Here is a 24,493-nt window from a genome sequence, read left to right as displayed (position 1 = left end):
CATAAAAACAACACACAACCTAAAACAACACACATCCTACTAAAACAACAGATACTAGCCCAACCTCTCAAAGGCTAAAAAGAAAAAAAAAAGTAGTTTTTGACATCAGCTTTAAAAGCATTTAAGTAAGCAATAACATATTAGTTGATCTTAAAGGCCTAGGTGCTTGGCGAAGAGCAATGAGCACAGACACATAAGCAGGAGCCATCCCATGCACTGATTTAAAAACATACAACAGAAATTTACACATAGTCCACTGGAAGCCACTTGAGAGAAGCCAAAATAGGAGAGATATGATGACTTTTCTTAGCACCCACTAGCAGCCTAGCTGCCGCATTCTGAACTAATTGCAAATGTGAAATAGTGGTCTGGCAGGACCCCACATAGAACAAATTGCAATAGTCCAGACGAGACAAAACAAAGGCATTAATATCCTTCTCTAAATCTTTTCTCGACAGAATAGGCTTTAATCAAGCAATAGACCTAATCTGGAAGAAACAACTCTTAACTGCGGCATTAATCTGCATATCAAATTACAGCTCTGAGTCAAACACAACACCTAGTTCCTTATGTGGTCACGGCAATAGTCTGACCGTGAACCTAAATACGTGGACGTGTCTAAGCATCTTCTGATGGGGCCAAAAAGCATAATCTCAGTTTTACTTTGGTTCAACTGAACCAGATTGTGAGCCATCCAGCTCTTAACCTCCCCTAGACATGCACAGAATAAATTAGAGCCATAGTTCTCTCCTACTTTCAAAGGAAGATAAATCTGTGTATCATCAGCATACAAAAGGTAAGACATGCCGTATTTTAAAAAAAATTGAGCCCAGGGGAAACGTATGGGTCATTGACGAATAAGGTTTTTAAAAGTGTAAAAAAAAAACGTTATTGAGATATAATTATTTTTGAAGTTTTATTAAGTGTTAACAATGAGATTATGTGGCTTTTATAATCAATTAACTCTGCTTTTGTCATTTTTTACAAGATGGACATTTTGTCACCAAAAAAGTCATTCAGTTTAACCAAAATTTCGATTTTACCGAATGACAATATTTTCAAACAAAGCTAACAGGCTGATGGCTAGCAAAAGTACAGTCAGACATTTTATATTTAGCGCAAGTTTTTAAAATATTACATTTTTACAAATGTTTTATAGCGGTTGTACCAAATGACCTGATGTTTTGGGACATGCGTATGAGCGAGTGAAAACATGAATTTTTCAAATAGTTAAGAGAGAGTTAGTTACTTTGCTTCATGACCATGCTGTCCTTTGCAGGTGTCTGAATGATGTCACATCCTGTCACATGATACTGACTGCATGACTTGATCCAAATGGTCCCTTTATATTTGTTACTCCGAATGACATCAATTAAATTAATAAATTCCAGTTTATTAATTAAATTAAATTCCAGACATTATTTCTCATAACAAAGCAAAGACTTCTACACATAATTTTAATACCATTTGTTGATATATGATGTTATAAAATCATGACAGAATAAAAAATATATACATTTATTACATTTTAAGATATTTTAATCACAAATGAAATGGCTGTATTGGCCTTTATATGTAGAAAATTTTAATTAAAACCTTTTGGATTCAATAAAAGAGATCTAGTTGTACTACCTTACATACTTTGGATGTCATATCTTTGTTTTTTATTACTATTAAGGCCTTTGGACAAAAAAAAAAAAAAAAAAAAAAAGAGACCCGTCACGTCATTGACCCATATACAAGGAAAATAAAATAGGGCCAATAACAGAACCCTGAGGAGCCCCACAAGTGACAGGCACTGTTGTTGAAACAAAGTTACCATACTTTACAGAGAATGATCTATTTGAGAGATAAGACTTGAACCACTCTAAAACCATCCCACGAATTCCAACCAAAAGGGATAACTGCTTTATATGAATCACATCTATTCTATTGTGACAAAAGCTGAGCTTAAGTCCAATAAAATCAGCATCATTATAAATCATTAAAAAGAACAAATATTACTTAATTGTTCGTAACAATGGCCATCATTCTTGATGCATGAGTGGAAGAAACTGTAAAATGTTCATTAAACCATTTTTTACCTGATCTGTCGCAGTGATCACAAATGGTTACAAACAGTTTACACTGAAATCTGTTATGCTCATGTTTCATTAACAACGGCCATTGTTTAGAGAGAAAACCAATGTGCACATTGCTTTCTAACTGTGTAATATATTCTGTTAAATTATTCAAAGCCTAAAAATTTGTTGCTGTTGTTGTTTTTTAACATGCAGATGGTAACTCGTATTTGGCGTTTTTGAGATATGCAGTGTAATACACCTTCAAATGGGATTTTTTGGGTTGTGATTTGAGCTGCGTGTGTATAATCTGAAATTCTCAAATTTACGCAGGAGGAAAGAAGTTGAAAGAGCATGTAAAGAGAGAGAGAGAGAGATGCAGGGAGGGGAGAGAGTGAATGAAATGCAGGACAACTCAGAGCGACTGCGAGATGATTGAAAGCCGGAAACAAATTCAGTCAGTGAGAGCGAATGATTGAGAAGGGAGGATGAAAGAAATGTTGATTTTGACGGAAGGTAAGAAAAATATCAGATCTGCCAAGAAAGAAGATTCACAACACGCACCCAGAGAGAAGGAAAGACTCTTTTTGAGGAGAGGAAGCAAATTTTTTTCACGCTATACTGCAGATTTAACAATACGGCTGCAAGTGTAGACTGCAGAAAGTAGGGCAGCTCTTACGTAAAGCATCTTCCCGTTAAATATAACCCTCCCCCGTGGTCCTCCAGCTCGACGTTAGTGCAGAGCCAATGACGACATATTTGTGCTCAGTCTTATTCATAAAGCTCACAAGAAATAAACCTTTAAAGTCCAAAGATAAATAAGTGATCGGGAATCAGCTCGTCACATCACACAGAGATTTGCGTGTGAAATCTCACAGATCTCCCTTGAAAGTGTTCGCCTGCCAAGCCGCTTTACTTTGTGTCAGTGAGGTGTCCGGGATGCCTGTTTGAAACGGAGTGATATTTTCTCTTCTGTTTGTATTTATTTATTCATAGCTGATGTCTTCTTATTTGACATGCTGCATTTAACGTGACTACATGTGCTCAGATGTATTCAGTGAGGTACACTATAAAAAATAAAGGTTCTTTATTGGCATTGATGGTTCCACAAAGAATCTTTAAAGGGGACTTATGTGCCTTTTCACAAGATGTAATGTATGTCTCTGGTCTCCCTAGAATATGTCTTTGAAGTTTCAGCTCAAAACAGCCTTAACAGTTCGCACTTTGGTTACAACAAAGCTGGAGAATCTCACGCAGCTAAAATGAGAATTGTCAGTAATGGTGTTTAATCTTACATTGTTCAAACTGGAGTCGAACTCTGATGGAGAGACTCAGGAAGAAGTTACAACTTTTAGAATGAAACTGGACATTTCTGAATGGTTAGTGGATAAATTTATGTAGATGCTGTGGAGTTCAACTCATCGACTAGCATGTGCCGTCATGTTAATCTTTTGTTCAAATCCAGCGTTGAATTGACCCTCGTTTGTGAAGCAGTCCGGCGTAAAATGACGGAATGACAACAACACTCTACTACAACAACTCTTCCTCTTCTCTAAAGCAGCCAAACATGGCCTCACCCCCTTTATTGTGTGTTCTCAGTGGCAGGGTTTATGTAAATGTGGTTTGTGATGTCACTAACCTGGGAAGCAGCTCATTGTAGCCCCAACCATCCGTTTGTTGTAGTCCTTAAAAGGTGATTTCTCTAAAAGAAAATATCTCCCTTTGCATTGAACTTTGAGCGTCGTAACTTTGCAGATGTTGTTTATGATCAAACAGCAACATTACACACTAACTAAAGTGAAAAAAGTGAAATCATAATCAGGACCGCTTTAACATCCATGGAATCTTTCCATTCCACAAAAGGTTCTTAGAACTGTTGACTGTTACCCCTTTTCCACCAGCATGAACCAGGTGCTAGTTCAGAGCTAGTGCTATTGCTAGTTCGGAGTTGGTTCAACTGACGAGCCTTCTGAGAACAGGTTTGCCTTTCTACGGGCTAGAGAGCCAGCACAGAGCCAGGTCTTGCGTCACTGTATACGTCTCATCTTTCACAGCATCCATAGGCATAATTTGCGGGTGGGACGGGTGGGACATGTCCCCACCACTTTTTGAAAGGGTCGATATTGTCCCCACCACTTTTTGAAACATCGAGCGCGTCAGTCTATCGCTTAACTGTTGCAGAGACTCTCTATTCCTTCAGTTGAAATCACAAAACCAAATACACATAAAAGTGTCCCTGCTCTTGATATACAATCACTGATGAACATCTTTGGTTTTAATGAGAAAAAAAAAAAAAAAAAAAATGGATTAGAACCGAAAACCTCTTGCACGCTAAACGAAAATGCTGCCACTAGTCCATCAGGACAATCCATCATTAAAAGCGGATCCACGCATTTATTACCTAATGTACATACTCTCGAGACTAACGTAACGTGATATTAATGATTAATATCATATTATTAATATTATTATTGTAATACAATACACCCCCCCCCCCCCACATACACATTCCTGTCCCACCCACTTTTTAAAACAAAGTTACACCACTGACAGCAACGTTAGCGCAGCAGCGCCAAACACACCGAGCTTGTTCAAGATGCATCGGCTTCAACTATTAGCTCGATTAGCTGCTATTTAAAAAATAGCAGTCACAAGTTTGGTGTTGGTCACAGTAACCCCGCCTACAGATCCTGATGCAAGCAGTTCTTACTTCTAGACCAGCAATGTTTTGGTGCTACTTACGAACCACTTTTCTTGGTTCAGAGCTGATGCTTTGTTTGTTAAAAGACAAAGGACTGATTTGAAACTAGGCTCTGGCTCCGAACACGCACTCAAACTGCCTTGGTGTAAAATCTAGCTGTAAAGTGAATTTCTCTGTCCATAATTATGGCCAGCAAACGGTTTTGTGTACTTTGGTGCTCATATTCTCAAGGCTTTACTTTTTCTGGCGTCTTCACGGGCATGAATATATGTTTGCTAAAGTTGAGCGTGTCCTCCCGTTTCAGATGATAATGTGCTGTCACTAGTCTCTGTTGATTCTCAGTGCAGCGTCTGTAAGTTCCAGCTCCAGCTGTAATTTTGATGTTTCAGTATTAATGCTGAGCTTCAGTAGCATCTCTGTGGGTTTGATCTCTGAGAGAATCTCTCTTCATCTCCACCACTAGCTCTGACATCACAGCCTGTTTGCAGCGCTGCAGACTCGCCTCTTCTCTTCGTCTCGTCTCATCTTGTCTCTCTTCTTTTTGGTCCTTTTCTCTCCTTGTCTCGACTTATATCTCCTCTCGTTTCATTTTACTTTACTTCAAATCTTCCTTTTTCTCTCCATGTCTCTTCTCTCGTTTCTTTTCTCTTCTGCCCTTATGTCACCTTGTTTTGTCTCTTCTCTTCTCATCTCTTTGCTCAGCTTGTCTTGTTTCTTTCTTATCTTTTCTTAAAAGAGAAGAGTTATCTTTTCTTTCTTATATTTTGTCTCCAATTGCTTTGCTTTTGTTTGGTTTCTCTTCCTGTCTTGTCTCTTCTCGCTTTGTCTCTTTGTCTCAACTTATTTCTCCTTTCTTCTCTCTTTGTCTCATTTTTTTCTCATTATTTCAGATTTCCTTTTTCTCTCGTATCATTTCTTTTCTCTTCTGTCCTTGTCTTGTTTTGTCTGGTCGAGACTAATGTCTCTGTGGCTCTTTTTGTCTCTCGATGTCTCTTCTCTTTATGTCTTGCTTGTCTTCTCATGTCTTCTTGTCTTCTTTTTCTCCTGTTCTTTCCTCTCTTCTCTGCTTGTCTCACCTGGTCTCATCTCTTTCTCCATTTCTATTCCTGCTGCTTCTTGTCACTATTTTTTTTTTTTGCATCTTCTTCTCAATTTGTTTCTTATCATCTCTTTGTTTTGTCTCATCATCTCATCGTTTCTTCTCTCATCGTCTCATCTCGGCTCATTTCTCATTCTCTTCTTCATCTCTTTTTCCTATCTTGCTTTTTGTCTCTTGTTGTTTCTTCTGGTCCTTTTCTCTCCTTGTCTCAACTTATTTCTCCTCTCTTTTCATCTCATTTCATCTCTTCTTTACTTTCTTTTTCTCTCAAGGTCTCAATTTGTTTCTTATCATCTCTTTGTTTTGTCTCATCATCACATCGTTTTTTCTCTCATCATCTCATCTCGGCTCATTTCTCATTCTCTTCTTCTCTTTTTCTTATCTTACTTTTTGTCTCTTGTTCTTGTTTCTTCTGCCTTTGTTTCTTCTGTTCTGTTCTTGTCTCTTCTCGTCTCATCTCTTCTTACCTCATCTGGTCTCTTCTCTTCTTTTTGGTCCTTTTCTCTCCTTGTCTCGACTTATTTCTCCTCTCTTTTCATCTAGTTTCATCTCTTCTTTACTTTCTTTTTCTCTCAAGGTCTCTTCTCTCATTTCTTTTCTTTTCTGTCCTTATGTCGCCTTGTTTTGTCTCTTCTCGTCTCATGTCTTTTCTCTAGTCTAGTCTTTTCTCTTTCTCAACTTTCCTTGTGTCTTATTTCTTATATTTCATCTCCAATTGATTTGTCTCCTTTTTTTTGTATGGTTTCTCTTCCTCTTGTCTCTTCTCGTCTCCTTTCTTCTCTCTTTGCCTCATCTTTTTTCTCTTTTTTTCAGATCTCCTTTTTCTCTCCTTGTTTCTTGTATTATTTATTTTCTCTTCTGTCCTTATCTTGTTTTGTCTGATCGAGACTCATGTCTCTGTGGCTCTTTTTGTCTTTCAATGTCTCTTCTATTTACATCTTGCTTGTCTTCTCATGTGTTCTTCTCTCGTCTCATCTCTTCTTTTCCTCCTGTTCTCTCCTATCTTCTCTGCTTGTCTCACCTGGTCTCTTTCTCCATTTATCTTCTTGCATCTTCTCATTTTCTTCTCATCTCATCTGTTTTCATCTCTTTTTTCATATCTCGCTTTTTGTCTCTTGTTCTTGTTTCTTCTGTCTTCATCTCTTCTGTTTAGTTCTTGTCTCTTCTCATCTCATCTTGTCTCTCCTCTTCTCTTCTTTTTGGTCCTTTTCTCTCCTTGTCTCTCTTTTCATCTTGTTTCATCTCTTCTTTATCAGCAAGAAATCATTTTTTGTCAAAGTTTGGCATTCTTTTGTACTGAAGTATGAAGTAGGAAAAGTCACAAGTTCTCATGAAAAACAAAAACTTTTATTCAAATTGCAACTGGATTACACAGAAAGCAAGTAAAGAGCGCTCATTTTATACTCACTGAAGCTGTTGATCAATTCAGTATGATACTATAGAAGAACAATGTTACATTTACAAAGATTTTTAAATCGTTTTGTGTTACTGTTCTTAATAAAAGTTTATCTGCATCTCCACTCAAGCTCAGTGCTTTGTCAAATGTGCATTTCCAAGAAATAAATGTGTAATCTTATTAGTAAGTGGACTTATTAATGCAAAAGAATAGTAATTTTATGATTAAATTATCCTTATGATTAAAAATCCCCCCAGTGCAACCAAATCAAGTGCTGTTGCCACCATCTGTAAAACTTTGTGGCACCGGTGCTACTGCAATCAAATGTTATAGAGCCCTGTCTTCTTGTTTCTACACATCTTTTGTTTCTCTCATCTCTGCTTATATTTCTCTCCTTTTCTCATTTCTTCTCTCTTCTCATCTCACCTGGTCTCATTTCTCACTTCTCTCTCCTTATCTCTTTTCATCACTCCTTCTTTTCTGTCCTCTTCTCCTTTTGTCTCTTATCATCACTTTACATCTCTTCTCACATTGTCTCGTCTCCTTTTCCACATCTTGTTTCTTCTTCATCTCTTCAGTTCTGTTCTCACTAGCTCTCCTTATTTCTTTTTCTCCCCTCACCTTGTTTTTTTTGTTTTTTTCTTCTTGTTTGTTCCTCTTATTATATTTGCACAGTTCTTTTAACAAGATTTTGGCCACACTCATCATTTTTAAACTGTACGTGTGAATTTCATTTCAGGGGCAGGAAGCATCTTTAGCTAATAAAACATGGCCCGTGTATTTACAGCTGAAGGTGTCATTAAATATTAAGCCATTATAATTGGTTCCACTTCACAGAACCATGAAACAAGTTGTTTTATGTTCTTTTAGATGCCCATTATTACTCATGTTTTGTGTTGTTGAGGTGAATTAAGTGTGTATTTAACTGCCCATGGGTGATGCTACGCTAATTGTCGCCTACAGAACAAAAGCTTGCTAATCTGCTGTCGTAAGATCTTAAGCAAGAGTTCCTGTTCATCTCTATAAATATCATTCTCTCAGCTGCCCATGTGTTAATCACGCTCCCACCCTCTACATTCAATCGAACGGCATGTTATGCCTTTTGTTTAAGGTCAGCTTAACCATATCCGACAATATGACGCATTCGCTTAAAAACACAAGCGTTTCAATGTTCTGTCACGCGCATCATGGCTCATATTTAAGTCTGGCTGCTTGGCATAGAGGATGAGTGTCTCTCTGAGGATTCGATATGCGTGCCGCTCGATGAATCAGCCATTCCTACGCTGGTGACAAAGACCAACTGCTTAATTGTCCGATGGGCCCAACCAGAATTCACCACGGATCTACAGATCGGTCTCTGTTTTCCTCCTGACAAATGCTTTGTCTTGTTGATGACCTTAAAGCCAGATGGCTGAAAATACTGAAAATATCTATCAGCTGTTGCCTCGAAGGGATGATATGAGTGGTTTATTAATAACCGGGTGTCTGATGTAATGAGAAGTGATGTAAAATGAAGAATTTGTTGCGCTAAGATGACCTTACTTTATATAGAAACATACAAAGCCCTCTATTCTGTTGTATTGTTGATTTGAAGATTTGCTTTCCACTTGAAAAATGTCGCACAAAAAAATGTCTGAAGTTTAATTTTGAAGGCCTCTGCTCTGATCATTTCGATCTTTTGTTTTGGCATTGTTAGGCATCATCACATGTATCCTTCACAGAGAAGGAAGTCATGTTATCATGTATCTCAACAAGCTCTTCAAATGAATCTAAAATGGTGAACAGAGAGAAATGTGAAAATTAAATGTTTAATTAAATTCTGAAATCTATTGATTAAATATGCTCACACTGCGTCCGAAATTGAATACTTCCCTACTATATAGTATGCAAAAAACAGTACGCCAACTACTATGTTCGAATTCATAGTATTCGATTCTGAAGTGTGCATTCAGTGGACACTTTACTATCCCATGAAGCCACGGGAAAGGATTTATCAATGGAGGTGAAGCGACACAAGCTGATGCTGGTAGGTCACGTGATATGGTGAATGTAGTGCATCCGGATTACATTCATACTACCCCCATTTCATTCTATATAGAACATACTTTAAATTCAAATTCACATGTAGTACCTACTCAGACAGTACGTGATTTCAGACGCACCGTCAGCCTAATCAAAATGTACCAATTTACCCAATATTAGAATTTTTTAGCTTGAGTATCAAACTGTTAGCTTAGCAAAATGCTAACATTAGATTTTAGTGAAATCAAGAAGGTGAGGTTCCTGTACAGTTTTAAGCCCTGTCCACACAGAGACACGTTTTTGTAAATACGTACAAATTCTGTATCTGATAGGCGTTTCGTCCACACGGATCCGGCGTTTTCGGAAGGTAAAACCGCTATTTTTTTGAAACCGGGTCCCAAAGTGGATAAATCTGAAAACGCCACCTTTGCTGTTTTCGTGTGGTACAGCCTATCCGTATATTTTGGGAAACAGTGATGTCATCACCCCACGTGTCGACCTCTAGTCAGACGCTGCTAACAGCACAAAACAGCAACAACAACAACAACAACAACAACAATAGCAGACTCTAGATGCTTGTGTTCGTGCTTCAGAAGCTACTGAGCCAAAATAAAGTGTTATTTCTAAGCTTTACTAAAGTTTGTATACAGCATGCAAGGTTTATGTGCATGCTCCAAGTCTTATTTGCTGTTTTAAGTGTATCTCTGTGGCAGAATTACAGCGCCACATACTGGTCTGGCATGTATACTACGTAGTTTTGAATCGTTTCAGTGGTTTCGTGTAGACGCAGATATTTCTTGAGACAAGAAAAAAAGGGGGAAAAAAAAAACGTAGCCTTAGTGAAAATGCCAAATATATCTGACCCAGCTGAAAACCTGCAACCCAAAACTCATAGAAGGGGTCATTTGCAGGTAGAAATCTTAAAGCTACAGTAGCAAACTGGACAAGCTACTGTTTTTGTTTTTCTTGAGAATTAGTCAGAAAAATGTGAAGCTTGACTAACATTACAAGTGGATTTCAATGAATAAGCAAGCCCAGGCTCATTGGGAATTTGTGACAGTGGTGACATTTCTACAAAATGGTAATACATTGCTTCTTACACATTTTGTTGCATCACTTTCAAAGTGAAATGTCCAGTGAGTGGCGCTAAAAGCGCTTTCATTTTTTTTCAAAACAGATGAACGTTATTCTGGCAACATTTTATTATGCTGGTTGTTATATATACTGTGGCAGTTTGGAAATTAAATGTCCATTGAGTGGCGCTATAGGGTTGATGTTCTATCACGTTTGAAAATAACTACCACTAAACCTAACAAATAGCTTTAACAATAGCAACTGTGAGATAAAAACACATTTACTCAAGTAACCGTGCCATTTTACCTGCTTCTACAAGTCTTTGAGCTCTTTTATCATGATTCGTGCTTCACAGGACTCGTACTGGAGCGCTCCACGTCACAAGGGCAGTGCTGTATTAGGTTAGCCTGACGTGGTCATACTCAATTCTAGTTCGAATATGAGTCTGATTCTGCTCCATTGGGCTTTGATTATGGGGGCGTATTTCAACCGATCCAGGAAAGACCTCAATTGGATAGACCTACAACCAATCAGAGCTACAGAGTAAGTGACGTATGTTGAGCGACGCATAGTTGTCAACAGAACTCTTCTTAGCGACCATCGGGGCCAGCTGATAAATCAAACTTTTGCCGAATCCCATAGGAAGGACGGCAAAGACATCTTTCCCATCGACAAATGCCTTGATCGCGGTCCTCTGTTCCTCTTTTAAAATTAATGCGCTGTCGATATCTTCTATAACGGACGCGATGGCGGAATCTCAGTTCTTCAACAACAGCCATCGTTGTTGTAAACTAATTGACCTTTCGCAAAGACTCACCCCCCTTAGTTACTGTTGCTTTGTCCGACAAGCCGTGGCGCTGTCCCGCCACACAGAGTGGAAAATACATCGCGGAGCAAAGAGGAAACTGACAACACGTCGACAGACGAGACAGAGCAGGTTACTTATGATATTAAACAAAGTCCCAGCTTTCAAACTGTGTAGTTATTAAAATTCAAACAATAGAAACCGTTTTGTGGCTCTTTAATGTGTTGTGACCATGATCGTGACAGATTGCTGTAGCGCCTCAGCTCAAGAGGCTCGTGAACCGATCATCTCTTCCTACTAGTCCATTTATAGCATCAAATAAACATGAATGAACATGAGAATGAATGTTGTTTCAAACGCGGAAAGACGTCAATATGCACAATTTTTCAAGTTTAACTCCACCGATGTTAATCTTCTAACTCCTGACTGCTTTGTCGGACAAAATAGCGGATGCGGCGTTCTGATTGGTTAGATCGCTTGTCAATCAAACTCCCCAAGCGCTCTTTGATGACGTGGCTGATTACGTTTCTGGTGATAATCTGTCAATCATCGCCCTGACAATGTGATTGGTCCGAACAGTTTCTGTTCGGGCATAATTACTCCTCTACGGATCGAGTCCAGACCGAACTCCCCGACCTCAAAATGTTGTGGGCGGGGCTAAGTTCGGCTGGCATCCAGGCTAGTATTAGGTGAGCTACTGAGCAAGTTTACTACAACAGAAAAGCTAAACATGGAGCTTGTTATTTAATGAAAAAGTAAAAATGTATTTCAAATCATGCACTATGATAAAATTATTTTGAGGTCATAACAGTATTGTGCAAGGAAATACTTTAAAGGGGTGGTTGATTATGATTTCACTTTTTTAACTTAGTGTGTAATGTTGCATAAACAACATCTGCAAAGTTACGATGCTCAAAGTTCACTGAAAAGGGAGATATTTTCTGTTAAAGAATTCACTGTTTAAGGACTACAACAAACGGCTGGTAGGGACTACAACAAGCTTCTTCCCGGGTTAGTGACATCAATAACTCTAAAATGTACATAAACCCCGCCCCTGAGAACACAGAACAAAGGGGGTGAGGCCATGTTGGGCTGCTTTAGAGAAGAGGAAGAGTTGTTGTATTAGAGTGATTTGTGGGGTATTTTGAGCTGAAACTTAACAGACACATTCTGGGGACACCAGAGACTTATATTACAACTTGTGAAAGGGGCATTATAGGTCCCCTTTAAGGAATTTAAGGAATACAGTCTTTATTAATCAATAATCTGCCCCTGTAATCATTATTTGTGTGAAAAGGAATACGTTTTCATTTTTATGAGCCTAGGTGTCAACCAGAAGTATTGCTTATTACTTTAACATGTAGCTTATTTATTTCCATTCTGAAGCCAGAATGTACTTAATATTAAAGCTGCTGTCCATTACTTTTTGTGTTCAAAATGCATAAAAATGTAATAATGAGCAAGTATATCCTGAATCCATTTTCCAAACCACGTTTTTTTTTTTCCTTATCCTGAATCACTACGGTAAACCTATAATAAGTGTTTATATTCGGACTATTTCAGACTGGTTCGGGTTAGTCTCACATAGCCGGACCTTCAGACTGATGGCAGAAGGTCTGGACTCTATCACAGCTTTCATTGGCCATAGACCACCTAAGAGGACGTTTGACTGACATGTAATGCAACCAGTCACAGTTAGTTTTGTTCCGCGTCATGTTTAGGGGCGTGAAAATGTCGACCTCCCTACAATAACAGACCGGCGTGCATCTAATAAACTATTCATTCAAGAACGCTGTGGAAGTTTACTGCAACAATGGAGCCACAAACTTCACATACTTTGCATAAATCCAGCTTTTAGTTGATCCTGGTAAGCGCTCATTGTCACACTTGTAAACACGATGCCGTTCTTCTTCCACGAGGGGGTTTGGTGTCACGCCATTTGTTTCCAGGCGGACTGCTGAAGAACGCGATACACACCTCTCCTGGACATCCTGTAGAATTCAACCAACCAGATGCAGCTTTGAAAATCCTGTTAAGTGTGCCATATGCATCAGATGTTCAGACAACAGTTCGTGGGCATGAAGTCTGAAGGTCAAATCTAGTCTTCGTACCGCTGCGGAGTAGCCTAGTACCTGCGTGACTCATCATAGACATAAACAGAGAGAAGTGGCTCCAGCTACAATGTTTTTCCGCAAGACGCATGCAGTTCTATTTAACCGCTAGAGTGCTAAAAGTTACAGACTGCAGCTTTAAGTTCTGTGTTATATCCAAAAAAAAGTGTATAGATGACTTCAATGATCCGTTATTTATACAGATTTCACTTGTTCTGCATGGCTTTGACTCAGATTTTGACCTCAGATTTGTCACACTTGATACACACAAGCCGTTGAAAGAGCACATGATGTGTGCTTCAAAGCCGGCTGCTCGTTTTTGACTCCTTTGAAGTGTCTGTCACTGTGATATTTCTAAAGATGACTCGCTCCTTATCTAGCAACTGCCCCTTTTCCTTCTCAAGACACAATTTTGCATCTGTCATCTGTTGTTTTTTTTTAGTGTATGATCTAAGATTTTTCAGCTTCCTCATGAGTGTGCTGCTTCTCACCTGTTCTGTCTCTCTCTTTCTCTGTGGGTTTCTCCCATTATTTGCAGATTTTCTTTCACCACTCTGCCTTTCTCCCTTTTTTTCTTCTTCCTCATCCCGTGAAACGGTGGGAGGCTTGGATTTGGCTGTCAAAGCGAAGTTGCCTCGTCTTGGTGGAGGTGTTTCCTCGGGTGCCAGGCAATACTTTGATCTTGGCGTGGCACTGGGGCCTCCGTATGCCCCACACTGCTTGTGTTTCGAGATGAAAAGGCTGGAGATGTGCTTCCTCCTCTGGTTTTCTCTCCCCAGAAGTGTTGATGTGCAGCTTAGTAACTGGCTGTCTAATGACTGCACCATTATTAGCATGTGGCACACACGGCGCTGGCGTTAATGAACTCTGTCATCCAGAAGAAATGTGACTGAGTTTGTCTTCACCCAATGCGCTGTCAGCGCGCTCCTTGTCTCCTCGCTGCGGAGTGATGAGCTCACTGCATCCTTGTCAGTCAGATCTCATTACTTAATGTACTTTGAGTTCTCCCATCGAGATACAGCACAAACAGAGGGGCAGTAACATCATGACTGATAAAAGAGACTTGACTTCTGTGGGCCCTATCACACACCCGGCGCAATGCGACGCCAGGCACGACGCAAGTGTTTTTTTGCTAGTCTCAGTCCGACACAGTTATCATTTTCACGTCCACCACCACGTTGTTTAAATAGCAAATGCACTCGTGCCCATCTGTTTGCACATGGACGTGCTGGTCTGAAAACGAGGTGTGTTCAGGTGCATTGTTGGCGTGTTGCTATTTTGAGGAAACTAAAAACGACTGCTCCATTGACCAACAAAAACTTTTTTTTTTTTTTTTTGTTAATATGTGCCTATAGGCGGGTGCACAGCACACGTACACTGCTTTTTACACACACATGGATGCACAGCAGCACACAAACATTTTTAAATATTGGAAGAAAAAAAAAAAGATTCTCTGGAGAAGCGATCAGTCTTTCCGCTTGCAAATTCCGCCATGTAAATAGTGAATCTGCCATGGTGCAAGTGCAGCTAGCTTTTAAAGGGAATGGGAGATGACACTCTGATTAAGTTTATTGCGCGTTATGCCCAAAACACACCCATGACTCATTAAGAGACTAGATACAACCCTTTTGGACCATGTGCCAACAGTTTTTTCCGTCGTTAAACTAAGCAAAAGAGGATTCCGAGACGCCCTAAACTGCACCTGCGCCATGTTGCTTCAGACCATGAGCTTGGATCATTAAAATAGGGCCCTGTGTGTAACTAATGGGAATATGTTTGCTTTCAATGCCTTAGTTTATAAACCTTGCAGGGGTCTTGTGATCTTTCAGAGTTTTGGAATAACATCGATGTTTATGTCTGTCAGCTCCAGACAGCTAGAGATAAAGATAAAGCTGCTTACCTTCAAAATTGAGTGTCAAATGTATTTCTGCTTGACTAAGTTTCATGTTTGAAATCCAGTTATTTCATTAGGTGTTTTGCGTAAGGCTAAACAAGGGTTCGGACATGAGATGTCTGGTGAGTGCTCAAAGCGTCACATTTTTAAAATTTCAGTATCGACTTGGTATCGAAGTCGGTACTTTTGACAACACTATGCTGTGTCATGTTTGAAATAACGTAGCCTAGGGTTTGATATTAACACCTGCCAACCCACCAAATGCGGGTGGATTTCAGCAGTGGTGAGTAACGCAGTCACTCCTACTAGCCACTTTGGTGGGTTGAATTTGATAATATGTGTAATGTAATGTAGTGCTGTCAAAAATAGTGATTTTTCAATACATATCAATACTGAGATATCTAACCCTATCCCACCTCCCTTCACAGATCAATATTGATGATGTTACAGGGCTTGAATTTTGTAATATTGTGCATAATTTTACTCATTCCCACAGATTTTGTGCTCACGCCCAAAGTGCGCACACATAAAGCCCCCTCTCAGTACTAAATTGAGTTCTTTTTTTGCACTTAAAAGGTCAAATATGCAGAAAATAATGTCAAAATTCCAGTCTTGGTGAGTATTCACATAAACACAGTCAGTTATGTTTTAAGTGAACATAAACAGTTGAGAAAGAAAACTTGTGTATAACAGTATAATGGATCCATGCGTCAGGTCTTAAAGTGACAGCAGCCTAATACACCAAATTATGAGATAATATTAAAAATATCTATATGGCAGTTTTCCCCCATGGTATCGATGTCAAAATTTTGGCCAGTGAAAATGCTGAGTGGCTAGTAACTTTGGAAAACCACAGTGGCTGGTGAGCAAAAAAGTTCATGTAAAGCCCTGAACGTAACACCTACACTAAACCCAACTGGTAGTGTTAACAAAAACAAATGTGAGCTAAAAACACAGTTGCTGAAGCAACCATGCTATTTTAGCTTGATTCTACAAGTTTTTAATCATTTTTATTGTGACTCCAAAGCGCTCCGCATCACAAGCGCAATGCTGTACCAGGTGATCAAGTAGCGGTGCTTCATGCATCACCATACTATTGACAATAGAGCTTTTTACCGTGAAATTTTGCCAGAAATGTTGATTCCCTGACGGTCATTATGGTAGTGAATTTTGCATGAGCAAGCAAATGTAAAATGTTGAGTGATCTAATTTGTTTCTGTAGGACATATGCTCTACGGAGGGTCCGAGATGCGTTCAGGGAGAACCGGACAGTGGAAGATCCAAAAGTTGTGGAGGAGCTGTTGAACAGGGCCCGGGAGAGTTTGGCCATCATCCAAAGACAGGTACTAATGCACTGGTCCAAAAAATAGATTTTGTAATCTCCGGATTCTGCACAGTTTGTTGAGAAATAAGAAGAGGGAGGTAGTTGACAACCCAAAACAACATTTTGTACACACTTCCCTCTTTTTTTCTTGCTGTGCAAGACCAGTTTTTGTTGTTCAGCCACCAATACATACAATACATAAATTTAAAATAAAATTATATTACATAAAATATAAATATTTAATGCTGAAAATAAATCATGTGGATGGACTACAGTTAAAACACCGCCCATTCATTTATTTCTGATTTAGAAAGTCTCTAGCTTTATTTTTCATTTTTGTAAAAGCAACATCAGATTTGCACAATATCAGATTGGTCCATTTGCATAGTTTGCAAGGGTGACTTTGGACATGTTCCTTGTAATTCACTACAAATTCAGCTACACTTTTGCATAGCAGGTGACCTCATATCTCATAGTGAGATATGCAGAAAGGCCTATATGGATTATCATGCTGTTTAATTTAAAGTCTGTCCTCTTGTGTTAAAAGAACAGCCGCCTTTATCAAACTTCATTTTCGCTCTGCTGGTGTACCTAATGAAGGAGCAGTGGGCTTCATCTTGTCTTTCTGTTCCCGTATAATTCACTCTATCCTCCTGAGAGCTGGAGGAAGTCATCTTCAGATGCATATATGTATGTATGAACACCTGCTTGGCTTCCACCTGTCCACTGGCATGTCCCACACACCACTAATGACCGCTGATGCCTCGCTGTCCCGCATTTTGTTCCCATAATTCAACTCCAATTCGGGCCAGATCCCTGGGGGACTTTGATTCTTATGATTTTGACATGTCTTCTAAAGGTTTCCCCTTCCCGTTGAGGCAGGCATGGCCACCAAACCTGCCAAATGCGGGTGGATTTCAGCAGTAGCTTGTTTAATTTTATTTATAGCCTAAATATACATTTTTCTGTTGTAATCTTTTTAAAAGGCATCTGAAATAATAAACTAAGTGCAATGTAGTGTTGTCAAAAATATAAATTTTTTCGATACATATCGATACTGAAATATCTGAAACCCTTCCAGTACTCATTTTCCGCAGAATAGATACACGATACTAGCTGCGCTTTCTCACTCTCTAATCTCTTTCTGACAGCGAGTTAATACACAAACCCGCTTCCCCTCACTCACTTGTTTCATTTGCTCTTGATGAATATTGTTGGTGTTACAGGGCTTGAATTTCGGCGTAGGATTGCACGTATTGCGCATAATTTTACTCGTTCCCACAAATTTTGTGCTCACACCCAAAGTACACGCACATAAAGCCACTTCTCAGTACTAAATTGAGTCATTTTTCATTGCTTATAGTTCCTAAACAGTCAAATACACACAAAATAATGTAAAAATGCCAGTTTTGGCGATTATTCACGTAAGCACAGTCAGTTATGTTTTAACGCATGTGTAACAGTATAATGGATCCAAGTGTCAGGTCTTAAAGTGACAGCAGCCTAATATACCTGCTGCCAAATTATGAGATAATAAAAATATCCATATGGCAGTTTTTTCAAATGTCAAAATTGTGGCTGAGTGGGTAGTAACTTTGGAAAACCACTAGCCAAAGTGGCTGGTGAGCAAAAAAGTAAATATTTGTCAATATTTTTATCTGTATCTGTAACAATCTCAAAATTATTAGTATATCTCTTCGGGTAAAACTGGAAGTGGGTGTGGCTTTAACTACAAGTTCGTAAAATTACTTGAAGACCTTTTTGAATGTTTTGAATTCTCTTTAATTTGTAGTTATCATTTAAAAATGCCTTGTTATAACTCATAAAATAATTATTTTATTATATTTATAAGTTATTTACGTATCTTCTAAATGTTCGGGTGACCTGAGTTCGAGTCCTGGCTCGGGGACCTTTCACGATCACAAAATATCTTCTAGTAAAAACTAGATAGTAGTAATAATAGATTTAAATAATTTAAATATACATATCAAATAGTAGAAAATTTAGTATGATTTAGTATTTTAGTTGATATTACTCTTGCCAAGCTTTGATTTCTGAGCGCCACACAGAGACAGCAACATTTGACTTGAGTTTACACTCATTCACTTCACATTATCATTGTTGTGTAGTGATTTTAGAGGTTTATGTATAATATTGTGCTATCCACTGGCTCACCTGTTATCCAGCGAACACAAAGAGTGACTGTGTCTTCATAATATATATATATATATATATATATATATATATATATATATATATATATATATATATATATATATATATATATATAATATTTTTTTTATTTTTTTTTTTTTATTTTTTTATATTATTTGGTAGAATTATTCGTTGTTTGTTTTGAAGCCATTATCAATTCCTTTCCGAATAAGGTATTTGGCTTCAGGCACATTCCTACTCAAAAACATTTGTTTTTTCTTGAAATATGAAAACGTACAGATATATGTAAAGAACTACACAAAAAAAATGGGTTGATGGAAGAATAGGAAGCACTGGGATAATTTGTTTCGTGTCTCGTACCAAAGACGGTGAGCTGTTCTTTGAAACTGAATCAAAGTACAGCCTCAGAGATCAGTCCATCATGCTGTCTGCATTAAGAGCTTCTGTCACCCTGACACTCTCAGCATGGGAATCAATGAAGTTTAACTTCCTGGGGAGTTAAAACAAGATCTTCAATGAAAGTTATAGAGTGAGGCTCAGAAGAGCTGGTTTCACACTATTTCGAAATGCAAGTTGCCTTGACTAAAGCCTGATACCTGCTCTACAAAGTGCTTTTAGCAATGCAATGCTTGATTTTAGGCTTTTCTGAATTTGTTCTGAAGAGAATCTTCGCTGAGCAAGTTATTTAATCTTAGTTAAACTGTTCTTGACATAATACCGCATCGGCATTTAAAAGGTAACTCTATCGCCCCCTTGATTACAAAGGTTTGTCACTGCTATACTGTCGCAAGAACACAAGCGGAACACAACAAAAATAAATAGTTTTAAGATTTAAAAAACTTAAAAGTGTTTTAAAGATGTAAAATCAAGTAAGAACTGTTTAATTCTGCAGTATTTATTGTGCAGATCAAATAGGTAAATTTATGACTAGAGACTTGCTGATATTACATTATAATTACCAATGCCATTGGTAGATTTATTTTTTATTTTTTTATTAAAATAGTGTAATAATCAAAATGCATTTCATTTGTTTTTGTAATCTAAATTATTATTAGGTTAACACAAGATCTTCAATTAAAAATGAAAACCATAAAAACAATCTATTTATTTTGTCTTTTTGTCTTTTGAGCTTTCTAACTGATAAACTGAGTAATTATTCACTGTAAAACCAAACAGTGAAATTAATGAAATGAGTTTGTTTCACTCAAATAATAATGAAAGTTCATTGTATTTAATAAAATAATGTTGCATGAACTCAAAATTTGACTGTTAGTAAGCTGAACTTAATATGATTGAGTTGCAGCAGATTTCTAATTCCCAGCATGCTTTGTGTCAGACTATATAAGGAAAATAAATGTTGAAATTAAGTGTTATTTTGTGTGTTTTTGCACAAGATTAACACAGAGAGACATAAGTGACCAATTAGAGCAGAGGCTCTAGGAATTAGAGAGACTGAATCCTTTATCAAACCGTTTTAGACACTGTAAGAAAAGAGCTGATGCTGCGATGTATATTATAAGAAAATTAAAGTGTTTGCTGACCTTTGATTTATGTAAACCTAGGAGACTCCTAAAACAAAAACTTTAAAATAACATAACAGGGGCACTTTAAATCAGAAAACTGCTAAATAAAGGCATTTCCACCAGTGGTCCCAGACTTTTCAACCTCACTCCATGTACAACGAGACTGTCAAGGTTCACAGTTGCATTTACGTACTTGTGAGCGTCTGTTGTAGTGTTTGTGGAGGTGTCTTCTGCATGTCTCCGCCACTGACACCATAAGCAGCGCAACAGTCATCCAGCGCTCTGTTGACTCAGACACATCACAGCATACAGGCTTCAGGCTGCTGTAGGAAGCCAGACCCACGGCTCTCCCTGTGGCGCGCACATGCACATGAACATACATATAATGTCCCGTTGTGTGTCGTGACACCACCAGCATGCATCCCACCCTCTGCACACACCCACACCGCAGACTGGCACGGACCTATGTCTTCAGCTCTTCTGTAAGCGTGTTTGAGGAGAGGTGGATCCGCTCCAATCAATGAGTCACTGTGCCAATCTTGCCCTGCTCAGATGCTCTTTTGTGACACTGACTGTTTTCTGTGCGTTCTCAATCCTTGTTCTTTTTTTAGATGGCATACTTTCATGTTATGTGGTTTGTCTTATAGGATCAAAGGAACAAAACATGTTTCCATTAGATTTTTATGTAAATATCTCTTTATTAGAGGAAATTTACATTTTATAGTAAAGACATGCTGTGCGATATTAATGCCCCCTATCTGTAGACAGCAGGGCTGAGCTGTAAGGATTTTTTCTTCCGATTTCTATTGGACTTGCCAATGTTTTCACTGGCTCCAGCACAAAAGAGAATTTAAAGGGTTAATTCTCCCAAAAAATAAAATTCTGTCATCATTTACTTAACCATGTCATTCCAAACCCGTAAGACGTTCGTTCATCTTCGGAACACAAATGAAGATATTTTTTAATAAAATCAGAGAGATTTCTGTTTCTCCATTGACAGTCTACGCAACTACCACGTTGATGCTTCAAAAAGTTCATAAAGAGATTGTAAGACTAATCCACATGAATTTTTTGAAGAGACTATGTGAACCAGTGAGGTTTATTCTCATGTTACACAGCAAGTTTGAGCTTTCGCAAGAACCAATGAGGTTCATTCTCGTGTGTTACTCAAGAGGTTTGTTCTTGTGCATTCATGCAGGTTCGGTTGAGCTTCTGTTTATGTTCGCTGATCAATGTTCATATGTGAATAAAAGCCTAAATTCAATCTTTTCGTCTTATAAAGCGATCACATCTTTTCAGAAAATTTGGACTAAAGCGCTCAATTCATATGGATTAGTTTTACAATCTCTTTATGAACTTTTTGAAGTGTCAAAGTGGTAGTTGCGTAGACTGTCAATGGAGGGACAGAAATCTCTCAGATTCCATTAAAAAAGATCTTCATTTGTGTTCCAAAGATGAACGAAAGTCAGGTTTGGAACGACATGAGGGTGAGGAAAAGATATTTATTATGTTAATGTAAAAGATTTCTGTTCTTTTGAACTTCCATTTATCAAAGAATCCTGAAAAAGTATTACAATTTCCACAAAAAATATGAAGCAGCACAACTATTAAATTATTAAACTATATCAAAAACAAACGACCTCAAACCTTTTGAACAGTATTGTATTTTTAAAATGATTTTAAAGAGATATTGTTTATTACATTTTCACCCACATAAATATTTTTTATTAAATAATAGATTGTATTCAAAATGAAAATGTGCAATAATTGCTAGAAATTTTATTTATTATGAATTTAAAGCTGTCTTGTAGCTTGTTAAACACTTGCTGTAAAATTCTGCTATACAGGGCAAAGCATTACTGATTATTACTGATAATTTTAAGAAGCTCATTTTATGTAACCATGTTTACATTTGCATTGCATTGTGCATGTATGCTAAAATGTAATGTTTAAAAAAATTGGATCCCATTCGATTCGTGGGAGCAGGAAAATCTGTTTGAAAATGGTCCAGATGCCCCTCTCACCAGGAACCCTCTGCCCTAACAGTGTTTCTACAAACAGAGTTTAATGAGTCATACTGCATTTGACATCACTCTACATCTTGGATATTTTCCTCTGAACTTTTGTTTTCTCCATTTTAATCCATTCTTTTGCTCAATCTGATTGATTGTTTGCATTATATGAGCAGCACTTTCCACGGTCCAAAATTAACCAGTTACCAGTGTTACTAAATTAATCTCTGGGACAGAGATTGAAGACATTTATTCCATCTCAGATTAGCAAAAACGGGTGTCTTTCATGGTTGCTTTGGTGTTTTCCAGGGCTAAATGGTGGATTAGACGCCTGTGTGAGACGCCTGACCAGATTAATTCAGGGCTTTCCCGCCTTAACCTCCCCTCGACCCTCAGGTGACTGAATTAAAGGCTATATATTCACCGGGACCAAAATGAGTCTGATTTATAATGGTGTGTGTAAATTTTGCCATGGAGAGGACAGGACTTCCCATAAACAGCAAGAGTGATGTGTGTGTGTGTGTGTGTGTGTGTGTGTGTGTGTGTGTGTGTGTGTGTGTGTGTGTGTGTGTGTGTGTGTGTGTGTGTGTTCACACGCAGTCTCTCTCTTATCCTCTCCACTACCTTAGGTTTGACTAGAGTTGTGCATTAAAATGGAACATAACATGAAAAATGGAACCGAGATTGTAGACAGTTTGAAGTACGCAATATGAAATTCACATGCAGAAACGTTAGCAAATCAGAGCCCACTCTGAGCTGCTCACATACTCTGTAACCAATCAGAGCTGAGGTCATTTACAGCCATTTAAAAAGTATCTTTTATATAGTACGAGTGCATGCATTAAAGATGTAATTCAGATTTACTACATTCCCCATGTTGTCACTATCATATGACCTACCAGTCAGTTGTGTCGCTTCACTGCCATTGACAAATACTTTCCCCTTGGCCTCATGGAATAGTAAAGTGTCCATATTGTCCATCGTATGCGCACTTCAGAAGTAGTAGGTCATCCTGGTACTTTTCGCCTAATGTTTTAGGAATACTTTGAATTCAGACATCCTACTCTTTTCTCATATTGTTTTTTGCCTACTATGCAGTGGGGAAGTACTGTATGTGATTTTGTATGTAGTTGTGGTGCTCATGTGGGAGGTGCAAGTTTGAATCTGGCTTGCAACATTTCCCGATTGACACCTAACCCCCCCTAACCATTCTGTCCTCTCTCTACCACATATTATCAATTATATTAAAACAAATTGAAATAAATTAAAATATGATAATGCAGTCCATATTAGTATTCAAGACAAGCTTTTCTATACAGTGTAAAATAATCAACACAATAGTGTCATGATTTCATTTTCTATCAGTGCACCACAGCTGTGAGAAATCTGTCCTGATGAGACACAAAAAATGTGACTGCTAAATTCTCTTGAGAGCCAGTGTCAACACAGTCAAGCTGTTGCTTTCTGCTCATTAATGCTTTTGACATGACATAATTTATGTTTGTCTCCATTTTGAACATGATGGTGAGCAGACCTGAATGATTTATAGATTAGTTCCAGACCGGATCGAGAGGTGAATGGAAAATAAACCAGATGAGTGAACTAAGACAAGAATTAATGGCCAAGCATTTTGTTGTGACAATGAGAATGTGATCTTATTCAAAAGTGCAGTTGGAGACTTGGCCTAGTGGTTCAGCTCAAAGTATACTTCAGTTTTTGTGTGTACGCTTACTGTGAATGCCCAGCCTATTAAAATATATTACATTTTATAGGTGTGTAACCCCTCCGGTTCTACTTCCCCTCTCAGAGCGGCATTCAAACTAGTGTTTCCGGCGTGGGAGGCTGGTCTCTAGCATTAGTTGCCAGTGCACCTCTTGAGGGCAGGGGAGTGAGGTTTACCTGCACACATCTTACTAGCTATCCTCCATTACACTCACCCCCTAAACCTCACTCCCAATCCGGGTCACGGCACCAATGGAACTCTTCCGGTTCTATTCGCCCCACTCCGAGCGGGATTCGAACTGGCATGGGAGGTGGGTCTCTAGAATCAGTTGCCAGTGCACCTCTTGAGGGCAGGGGAGTGAGGTTTACCTGCACAGCTCTTACTGGCTTCCATTATACTCACCCCCTAAACCTCACTCCCATCCAGGTCACGGCACCAATGGAAACCTTCCGGTTCTACTCGCCACGCTCCGAGCAGAATTCAAACTGGCGTTTCCGGCATGGGAGGCGGGTCTCTAGCATCAGTTGCCAGTGTACCTCTTGAGGCCAGGGGAGTAAGGTTTACCTGCACAGCA

General features: G+C 38.5%; 1 protein-coding gene across 4 annotated transcripts in view; it reads left to right on the top strand.

Moving 5' to 3' along the window:
• The window catches only part of LOC125258394 (LYR motif-containing protein 4B), a 92,456-nt gene that overhangs the window by 5,708 nt on the left and 62,255 nt on the right, over positions 1-24,493 (top strand). For 3 of the 4 annotated variants that reach the window (XM_048175316.1, XM_048175317.1, XM_048175315.1), the window contains exon 2: positions 16,385-16,505. In XM_048175316.1, the coding sequence (XP_048031273.1) occupies positions 16,385-16,505 (121 nt within the window). Of the gene's footprint in view, positions 1-16,384; positions 16,506-22,505; positions 22,593-24,493 lie in introns of all 4 variants that reach the window. The other variant, XR_007182601.1, reaches the window with a different exon arrangement.

Source organism: Megalobrama amblycephala, linkage group LG22 (assembly GCF_018812025.1).
Source record: "Megalobrama amblycephala isolate DHTTF-2021 linkage group LG22, ASM1881202v1, whole genome shotgun sequence".
In the NCBI taxonomy this organism is placed as follows: Eukaryota; Metazoa; Chordata; class Actinopteri; order Cypriniformes; family Xenocyprididae; genus Megalobrama; species Megalobrama amblycephala.
This window is presented reverse-complemented; position numbering and strand designations above follow the sequence as displayed.